The sequence below is a fragment of the Rhyacophila brunnea genome, unplaced genomic scaffold (assembly GCF_057557595.1).
Source record: "Rhyacophila brunnea isolate RB1 unplaced genomic scaffold, BYU_Rbru_1.0 scaffold_17, whole genome shotgun sequence".
NCBI lineage: Eukaryota > Metazoa > Arthropoda > Insecta > Trichoptera > Rhyacophilidae > Rhyacophila > Rhyacophila brunnea.
In genome coordinates, this window is record NW_028232827.1 from 25,939,231 (window position 1) to 25,950,225 (window position 10,995).

At 33.0% G+C, this 10,995-nt stretch overlaps 1 protein-coding gene across 1 annotated transcript; it reads right to left on the minus strand.

Annotated features, from left to right (window-relative positions):
- Positions 1–613: 613 nt before the first annotated feature.
- Positions 614–10,213, minus strand: LOC147073883 (trypsin alpha-like). The gene is made up of 5 exons (XM_085944433.1): positions 9,876–10,213; positions 8,435–8,672; positions 6,465–6,571; positions 5,086–5,273; positions 614–1,948 (listed from the first exon to the last, which is right to left on the minus strand). Exons 1-5 carry the CDS (start codon positions 9,991–9,993, stop codon positions 1,649–1,651), a joined length of 951 nt encoding a protein of 316 aa, XP_085800559.1. The 5' UTR covers positions 9,994–10,213; the 3' UTR covers positions 614–1,648.
- Positions 10,214–10,995: the final 782 nt, after the last annotated feature.

Genomic DNA, 10,995 nt, shown 5'->3' on the forward strand with positions numbered 1-10,995 from the left:
AAATCTGTCAATACAACCTCCACTCTGTGGTGGCCCATATGATCCTCAAAGAATCGAACATGGTGAAGTAGAGAAGTAGTAGTAGTAGTAGTAATTGAATTAAATCGACGATAGCTGAGTGGTAACATATCTACTTGGCAAGTCGAGGGTCTCTTCAATATGTGTTTGGATCCAGAGCTTGGATCTAGTAGGTTGAGCTGGTGGCTATCATCGATTTCTTGGGAAAAAAATCTTATGAACCACACAGGATTGTAGAGCCAATTATTGTAATGATAATTAAATGAATCAATATATTATTATAACTAAAAACATTAAAAAGACAAATAAATATTTTTTAAAGTGAAAGATAAACTTAGGCACAATAAATAAAATGATTGTTTGTTAAAGGATCTCATCTTATTATTACATGATATTGTTTTATGTTTATCATCAAGGGTTTGAAAAGATTTTTGAATTCTTCATAATTTTAATATGTTTTATATCTAATTAAAAATACAGGCTTATCAAAAAAGAATGTGTAAATAGCGCATGCACATTATGTACCTATTTTTTAAATTGTAAGTTTATCTGCTTTGACTTTAAAAATATTTATTTTTCTCTTTAATGTTTTTAAGGTATAAGTATATTAAAATGTAATAAAATCATAATTATGAATGAACTGTAAGTATCATATTCTGCCGCTAGGTAAGCCTTTGGTAGATAGAGAATTCACATTAAGAAATTGAGCACCTAATTTCGTCTCAAAATGTACACAAAAATAAAAATGTTGGCACAGCAGAAAAAGTAGTAAAAAGTATACAACATGAATAATTTAAAATGTCACTATAATTTGAGAGGGCGAAACCCAAAGATATGTTTTCAATCTCTTTGGGGAAAACAAAAGGGCATTATTGACATTTTGCAAATTTACAAGAGAGCATTTTTAAATAAGGTTTTTATTGATTATGTAATAATATATTTTTACTAACTACGTAGCAGACCAAAAAAGAGTTGTAACTTAGTCATGGAATAACAGTTATTCCAATAAATAAATAAGAAAGACTTGTGTCATTTCACCCAGGTGTCAGTGTTGCCAACCGTACTATAATTATAGTATCTGTACTATAATTTTGGTCCGCGTACTATGTACGATATAAAACAGGTATAGTACGCCCAAAATACTATAATTTTGAATATTGGAAAAAAATATGTAAACAGCACTAAAATTTCGATATTTCCGTTGGATAAATTGGTGAAAAGTGCTATAATTCCGCAATATAAGTAGATTTGGAGAACTTGGAAAAAAAATTGCTCGAAAAACGTAAAAAAATCCTTTGACTTTGGTTTAAAATGAAATTTCTTGAATTCTTCGGTAAGCATTTTTGTTCGAAATAGGTACCTAAATAAAAAAGGGGTCTCGGAGTTTCTCAAATTCTCCGTTATTTTTTTCTGAGAAACAGAAAAACTATACATTTTCAACAGATGACAACGCGTACTATATTTTTACCCCAAATACTATAATTTTGGAGGCTCAGTACTATAATTCAACCTTGAAAAGATGGCAACACTGATAGGTGTACCTAATCAGACCAATCATATTGAGGTACCTATGAAACAAATGGCAACACAAAGAGAATGACACAATATAGTAATACACTTTAAAAAACTCTTATGGCAATATGTTTTCTCCTATATATATTTTAAGATATGGTGAGTCCCTCATAATTATAGGTCCTCTAGCCATAAGTTGTATTTTAATTGGCTTATATGTTGGAATTACAGCCTTTTTGGTTTGTGGGCATGGAGATACTTCTTGTGTGCTGGTAGATTCCATCACTGATCTGATCCATTGCAGATGATATGCTATTCTCGTATAGACTCCTGGCAGGTTAACTACTCCACATCCCATTCCATAGCTGACGACTCCTTCCAGTATACCATTGCACATCATCGGAGAGCCAGAATCACCCTACAAAGTAAACGTTTAACATTAGTGATTGATCTAGGTTATTTTAAAGATCATATTTTTACACCTTATTGACATGTTTAATATGATAATAAATGAATACACCAATGATCATAAAAATATATTAAACATCTATTATGATACGAGAAATTAATTTTAGTTTATTTAGTGAATAGATACCTAAAACACTAAAATACCTTTTTAAAATATGTACGGTATGTTCGGTGTAGTTTAATTTCGCATTAGCATCTAAACTAGAGATGGGAAAACTGGTCGATTTTGAAGACTAAGTATACTTACTACCAGTATAAAAAAATACTTAGTATAGAAACTTGTTCCAAAATACTTACTAGTATTTGGAATACTATATAGAGCGTTTGGCGTGCGTATGCGACAAAAGTTTCATACTCAACTGAAACTAAAACCAACTCCATATTAGTATTTGAAATACGTATCGGCTCAGGGAACTCAGACTGTGTATCGGCTTCAATAGAATCGCTAAAAATACGCTGAGCTCCGCTAGTTGAAAAGTCCCATTTATTACAAAATTTTAAACACATTTTAAATTTATGAGTTGTTTTTCTGTTAGGTTACAATATTCTTGTTAACAAAAATTAATAACAGTGTTTTTTTAATTTTAAACATGTTTTGAGCGGTCGTATAACAAGCCTAAGCCTGTGCGTCATCTCACCACTGTGCTGCGACACAAAATTTATGACCTATTATTCAAACATTCGAACGCAATAGACTAATAAATTAAAATATACCTATATTCAAGTGCTATTTCGCGCATTTAATGTCAATAGTGTTGAAAGTCTACCAACTAGCGAGTGCACAGAACAGCGACTCGCGATGACATCAGCACAAGTTTTTTGGAATAAGTTTATTCGGCCACACATACTGAGTATGAGTAGTTTCATCCGAAACTTGAGTACACAAACTGATGACAGTATTTCCTACTCACTTCTAGTCTAAACCTAGGGCGGCGATAGTCTATTTGTGAAATTAATAGCGGCTACCAAATTGGTCATCCAGAGGAACTCAAAATAAATGCAGTTCATGGTGGGACGATAGATTTTTTTAAATTGGTGGAGTATATTAAATAGAATAATATTGTCAGAAATTTGTCATTTCCACGTTGAGAATTTTTAGGTTAACAGTTTCATCTTGCTGTATCTTCAGGTATGGTATTTTCGCAGTAGGTATATATCAATTTCTCATGTCATTGACAACCTGTTGATCAAAATCTACACATAACACGACGTTCACATATCACTAGTGAGCGGATACCTAATGTATTGTAGTTTTACCTAATGCCCTCTAAAAAATAGTCAGGCCATGCTGCAGTACGAAATTGTGTGTTACGATCATGGCCCCCACATCCTAAAGCGGGCCCCCAGGCTAGAATCTATGGCGGGCCCCCCTACCTATCGCTAAGGTAAGGGCAGTGTGATTTTTTAAAGCAGTGTTCCTCAAATGGTTTCCACGGAACCCTAGGGTTAAGGGTATTCCGTGTATTTTTACCGATTTTTAAATAAATCCAGTTGATTTATTGAGTTGTCGGCACTCAGCATAAATTATGTAGCACTCGCGACCTCATTTTGTGGTAGGTACAGCACTCGAAATGGAGAATTTTACGAACCGGAGCGCTCGGTAATTTTATGAAAATATTAACATAATTATATAATTTTATGTGTTTTATAAAAAATAAGTGTATGATTCTTTGTTATATTATGACCATTCTAGCTCAAATGGTAAAATTATTTTTTCCATGAGATTGAACGACAATGTTGCCGATATTACGACCCGGAACGGCGCCCCGGTGCGTTCCGGTCCATTTCGAGCCCTGGGTAGGTACCCAAGTAACATGGAACCCTTCGCCATATATTCGCCAGAAAACACACAAAATAATTATATAACAAAATTCTACGGGTGAATTAGCATTTAATTATATCAATCAAAATATCACATCAAATTATATCGCACAGGCACATGTTTTTAAATGTTAATAATTCAGGAAAGACTTTTTTTACTATTAGAGCAAATTTGTGGTGTATTTCTCATTTAACTGGTCGGCTTGCCACGCCGGGCCCCCTCTAAGCCCGGGCCCCCAGGCTAGAGTCCTGTCAGCCCCCCCCCCCTTGTGAGGGCCATGATTATGATCATAGTGTTAATTATTGTTTATAATTCGAATGCAATACGGTAGGCTATTTGTAAATAAATGATTATTATTTTTTATATTGGAAAAAATGTTAGCATGTTAATTAGTACGAACGAAATAGGTGATCGACAATCTTCATTAAGGTACTGCGGAGAGGTTACCGAATTGCATTCAAAGTATAAACAATAAATAGCACTATGATCGGAACTATTAGATGGTCTTGAGCAGTGACGTTCCTAGACCACATGTCGCGCAATTTTTTTTATACAGTATTTTCTATCATCCTTTCATGACGCAAATATATAAGAATAAAATTAATGTGTTGTATGTATACGTTACTAACAAAATATATACCGCTAATTTAAATGCCATCTCTACCTCAATAGACAGTATTCCGCGTCCACGGTTTCAGATACATTTAAAATTCAAAATTCGCGATGACTGGCAAAAGTATTTGGATAAATTAATTAGATAAGTATGTACCTACCTATAATTCGCAAATTTGCACGAGTCATTGCTGGTCATCAAAGACGTGACGTCCAAAGACAACAGAAGTAAACTAGACATCGCTAACCCTACCAAAAAATTACAGTCCTGTTAAACCTTCTATGTTAATTAATACATTTTATTTCCAACAAGTGAGCTGAATTTTTTAATGGAAAGATATTTCCGTTATTACTAAGTTTGGGTACCTATTTCTATTTCGATTTACCGCCCTTCGAGTAACTGCCGCCCCCAAGCGACGCTTAATCTGCCTACCCTCACGGGACGTCACTGGACTCTTGAGCTCTCTGACTCTTATCTTATTACATTATAGCTTCAAACGTATTAGTGGCGACCTGTGGTGGGCATCAACCACTTATATGTACATACCCATGACTCCGACCTCCGCTTCCGTCCGTTAAACTTGGTATTTGCGCTATGAAATCAAGCTCATGACATTTTGGTTGATGAAATATGAGAGGATAATATTTTTTACCTGACAGGCATCAGTTTGATTTCCTAATGCACAGATCATCCCACTATTAGGCTTTGGTGCAATATACTGTCCCAACAGTTCAATGCATTCTCCAGAAGAAATCAAATGTACGGCTGCAACTTTAAGGGGGTTGTAAGTCTGATTTGAATTCATTTCAGTCGATCCATATCCATAAATATTGCAATCACCTGCAAAATATATAAGACAGGGGTAAACAATTTATGTAACTAGTTGGAATATTTTGAAGGAATTGACACGGTATAAGACACTAAATTTCATTGACAAGAGACGCGTTGTAAGGTCAGCACCCACGTACCATCCGCAAGTTGCCGCACATACCTGTGTAGTGTGGTCGCTAAAGCTTGCGGCTACTTTTTATATGTATATAATTAATATGTTATCACGAAGAACAATTGGGAGATGCGAGAAAGATATTTTTTCCTGTACTCCTGCCGTTATTTTAAAGAATATTATTACTATTATGTAGGAGTAGGTAATATCCTTTTCAGTGCGTTCTATATATTATTGAGGTGTTTTCGAATATGTTGCCTAATTCTGCTCGTTCTCCCCCCAGATAACGAATGCTGACGAAATGTATAGAATTTTGTTATCATTGTCCAAAATGCCGTCATAAAATATGCTGTTCCCTTTAAACTATTATGGTAAAAGAAAATCAAGGTGGTGTGTCCAGATACAGTTATTTGCATAGTATATATATATATATATACACCCACGGTGGCCGCGCGGCTTAAGCGTTGGACTATAAAGCCGTGTGTCCCAGGTTCGAATCCTGGGTCTGGCAAGTACACATATTGTTTTTCAATTTGTGGGTGTAGGGGTATGGACCTAATAGTTTGGGCAAGTGGCTGACATCCATTTATCGTAAAAAACAAAATCTGTCAATACAAACCTCCACTCTGTGGAGGCCCATATGATCCTATCAGGATCGGACATGGTCGGATGGGGATGGGGATATCTACTCAGTTTACCGTTATTGAAATTGTCAAAAACTCATGTCTATTTTACCCATGATGAAATTCGTAAGATCGATGATTATCAATAAATTTAACATTTTATTTAAAATATAAATTTAAAACGATTTAAAAAATACAATAGATATATATTATACAGTATATTTCACTGGGGTGTATTTGACGTGAATTAGGTACTTATTATTAATCAATCCGCCATTACATTTTGCGGCTCGTATCTACCGCAAAATATGGCCGAGCGAGAACATCTATATAGGAAAAAAATCGATAAATAAAATATAAACGTATATATCGTATAGGATTGCTTGTGTGAAAAGGGCAGGGAAAAAAATTAATAAAACAAATCTTCCCATTGGGCCTAAATATGTCAACGAGTTAAATCCTTACCCGAAAGGCCAAATGAACTTTGTGGTAGCAAATTTTCGTAGTCCCATTCGACGTCCAGAAAAGTTTTATTAAGTTTCATTATTGCTATATCATGTGCCTGCGTGCTCCTAAAAAGATTATATGGTTAAATAATGTGTTATACATTTACTGAAGCGCCTAGTTTCAAAAGCCCCTAAAACGGTTTTAGGTAGTTCTGAGAAAAATGAGAAAAACGATTTTAGTTAGTTTTTAGAAAAATGAGAAAAAATCATATCTATTAAATCTGCGAACTTAACGTATTTATTTTTTTAATTCATTATATTCTAAATAGTATTTTGGCTTTCCATTTTAGGGGTATTTAAAAAGCACACCCAACCAGTTTAGCGGGTTTTGAATTTCACCTTAATTTTTGATCATATGTATTGGCAGTTTTTTGCGTTTTTTAAAGTTCAATCTTTGGCCATCATATAGGTAACAAAAATATCCATCTAAATCCATATCCAACTCAAAAATTTTCAAAAATCGTTTTAGGGGTTTTTGAAACTAGGCGCTTCTACTCATCGTTATAAATATTTATTTTCAATTCAATTATTGGTTATTATCAGAGTAAATGTGGACTCGAGAGGTAATGAGTGTTATAATAAAAAAGTATTTTTTCAGTCGAGGGAAAAAAGGAAATTTCTTATTATTTTCATTCGCTATTAATTTATTTGCCGATACATCACACGATAAGTGCTTTAATTATTCAAACTATATATTATTATTGTGTTTTAAATGAGACATTTAATTTTCAATGCAACACCGCAGTCGCTTATATCAGATTGCAGCAACTTGCGGTACGAGTGTGTGCCGTCTCTAACATCACACATTGCTTAAAGAATACGAATATTTGAGATATTACTAGGTAAGTATGTTATTTTTTTAAGAAATGAATTTTTCGTTTAATTAGACATTTTTAATAGTGTAATTCATTTCAAATTTGTTATCGATATTGCGCCAAACTAAAGCTAAAAAGGATCATCATTTCGGACATATTATTATGTCCGAAATGAGATATGTGGTTTATGACTAATATCTTTATGCGAATAGGTATCCTGTGATTCCTGCGAATGCGGATTTTTCAACGGCACTCATATTGCCGATATCGCAAGGTAGCTATAAACTACATAGGAATTATAGCAATCACTCAGTGACAAAGGGTAGAGGTAGGCTGTTAAAACTCGACATAAATAGTGCACACAGCATTTTCAATAATATTTATATTTGTTTACATTGAACTAAAGCCACAAATTGCAGATAGTGTCAGTTAGTTTTCGACATTCAATTAAACTGCGTAAACCACGCCATAATAGATAATAGTAAAAAAATATTCGTCTATATTTGATATAAAATATCTAAAATTATGCCATTAGCTCATACTTACATGATTTTAATACTTAATAGATATAAGAATATTTTTATTCATAACAGTTTGGTTATAGGCGGGGTGTTATGTATTTGAAAAAACTAACCAATATCATCTACAATTTATTCTTAGTACAATTAAAATTAATAAGAATCACTGACAAAATTTAGTGTGCACTATTTATATCGCATATAACAGCCTACCTCCACTACTCACCACTGATTATCACTCAAAATCGGTATACTATTTGGGTCTGTGACCATTTTTCGTCCACAATACTTCGCAGCATATATTGAAAAAATATTTTCGCTATGTGACCGGTATGAAACAAGATTAAGAGAATCCAAATACATTAGTTATGTAACAAAATTCAAAAGAAGTAAAAAATTAGGTACACGAAATAGCTTTGCGAAATAATTGCGAAAATAATGTAAAACGAAAAAAAAAACATTACAAAAATAAATAGTGATATTTTTTTTTACTAAAATATATATTGTCAATTTAGGTGGCGAAGTATTGTATGCGAAGAATATATAAAATAAACAATGGATAATGACGAAAAATTTCTTTATTTGAAATCACTTACTCGCTGTAATCAGGATGCATGATATTTTTTAAAACTCCCGCCATTTTAGTGCTATTTAGTTCTGCATTTTTATCGATAGTTGTTAAAGCATTGTCCAAATGCACTGAGAAATTTGAAGGAGATGAATTTTGTACGCAGTGCGCGGCTGTTAATACCAAGTCCTGTCTGATCAGAGTTCCTCCGCACAGATGCTCGCCGGTGGATGTACTCTTTATGGACACAAAAATGGGATAGCTCCCTAAAATAAAAAGATATTTCGTGAGTTTGATTTAATATTATTATTTTAGTGGATTTTTCCCGGAGTAAGTATTGTTAAAAATTTCTACAACATACATTGTCCAAACCAGTGGTTCATGTAGTTAATGGATTTTCATTCTGTGCCAAGATCATGGCCCCCACAAGGCAGTGGCGAAAGGTGAAGACAGGCTGTTAAGATCCGCTATAAATGGTGCACACTAAACTTTGACAGTCATACGTTTTTGTTTTCATTGAAATAAGACTACAATTTACAGATGGTATTGGATAGTATTTAAATTTCAATTAAACCCTGCGAAAACCAAACCATAATAGATAATAGTCAAAAAATACTTGTCTATCTATAAAATATCTAAAATTATGCAATTAAATCGTACATAACTTTGGATATTTTGTGGATGGAATATAGTTTTATTAAAAAAATGAACTAACAATATGTGTACTTGTATTCTTAATCCTACGAAAACAAATAAGTATGAATGAAAAAGTGTGCACAATTTTATCGTATCGCCCAAAATGTTCCAAAACTATTATGGTTTGGTTTAGGCAGGGTTTAATATATTTTTAAAAACTAACCTATAAAATCTGTAAATTGTAGTCTTAGTTCAATAAAAACAAATACATAATATGTTTAATAAAGTTATGCTTAATAAAGTTTAATGTGCACTTTTACGGCGGATCTTCACAGCCTATCACCACCCTTCGCCAATTATAAAAACAATTCATTGAAAATGATCGATAAGTATAATATATTTTTTTTATATTTATATATTTTATTAGTATAACAGTATGATATTTTCACAGAAAATTACATTATCGGAAAAAATGAGTTTATATTTTGTGACGTCTCTTTATAATATCGAAATATACATCATGCAATTATATCACATCCTATCTTTGGGCGTGATGTTATATATAGACGACCCCTTGCGTCACCCAACTGAATTGTGCATATATATATATTAGAGAAAGAGTTTCTTATTGTAAAACTATTTTATAACAAAATTTATTCAATCTAATGGCTCATGAAGTGAATGGATTTTCGTTGTATGTTAACTAAATTCATCCAAATTAACTTAAAAAATCGAACATGCAATAGGAAAAATGGATTTCCCTTCCAAAGAACGTAAATGGTCGATAATTATTGAGATGAAATATAATATAACAAAATATTATTATTATTTACCAATTTCCACATAATTTCCGCCAATAACTCTCTTGATTCGAAAACCATTCACAATTAAATTTTCCGTAGCGATCAAAAACAAACACAATAATATTACCAATCGACGAAGGACGGACATTATTTTTGTATGTCTATTAATTGGGCACGGAAGATAAAAGAAAACTGATCAAATTTAAATTATTATTTATTTCTGAAGCCGGAAAATTATCAGAAACCTTTTTATTTAATTAATTTACATCCTCACATTTAGAATATAACGATTATCCGTCGTAAAATTGGAAAAGCGTCTTCAATATAACGTTTTTTTCCATATTATTAATTTCGCAATTTTATATGACAGCTGATCAAACTCATTATACATGGATTATACTCTCATAATCCACTCCATATAAAAATTGTTTCGCTAGGGATACATTATTATGAACTGTTTTATTAGGTTATTTTTTTCACAATAATAATGTCATATTATTTATTGATCATGACAAAGAAACCGCAATATCTACAGATGTTTTAAATAGATATGTGAAACAATTATTAATTAATTGTAACTTTTTCATTCTGGTTTGTTTAATATGGATCTGTTTATTTAATACTTATACATACATATATAAATAAAACAACAAATATAGTTTTAAAAAAAACAGTATTCTTAACAAATCGACAGAAAAAGGAAATATATTGTAGTTAAGGCTATAAAACAATTATAAGGCCAGTGGTCACTTATGGCTGTGAGACTTGGTACTTAACTCAAACGAGGAAAACAAATTAGCTGTCTTCGAGCGCAAAATACTCCGAAAAATCTTTGGACCCATGTTGGAAAATGGGAACTACAGAATAAAAATGAACCAAGAGTTGGAAGAGCTGATTGAACAGCAAACAATCATAAGATACTGTAAGTCCCAAAGACTACGATGGGCGGGACATGTGGAGAGAATGTCTGAAGTTATAGCGCCAAGGATCATGATGAAGTGGCTACCCCAACGGAAGAGACCCAGAGGCCGTCTAAGAAGGAGATGGGCTGATGCCGTAGAAGTGGACTGGCTTCATATATGAAGACCCGGTAACTGGAGAAGTGTGGCGAGAGACCGGAGTGAGTGGAGAGCGGTTGTGGAGGAGGCCA

What these genes read in the sequence shown, in the direction of transcription:
- LOC147073883 (XM_085944433.1), bottom strand. Translation starts at nt 9,993, where the DNA reads ATGTCCGTCCTTCGTCGATTGGTAATATTATTGTGTTTGTTTTTGATC. An exon ending in ATGCATCCTGATTACAGCGA is followed by an intron (nt 6,572 to 8,434) that starts GTAAGTGATTTC and finishes TAATCTTTTTAG; the next exon opens with GAGCACGCAGGCACATGATA. An exon ending in ATCAAACTGATGCCTGTCAG is followed by an intron (nt 1,949 to 5,085) that starts GTAAAAAATATT and finishes TTTACTTTGTAG; the next exon opens with GGTGATTCTGGCTCTCCGAT.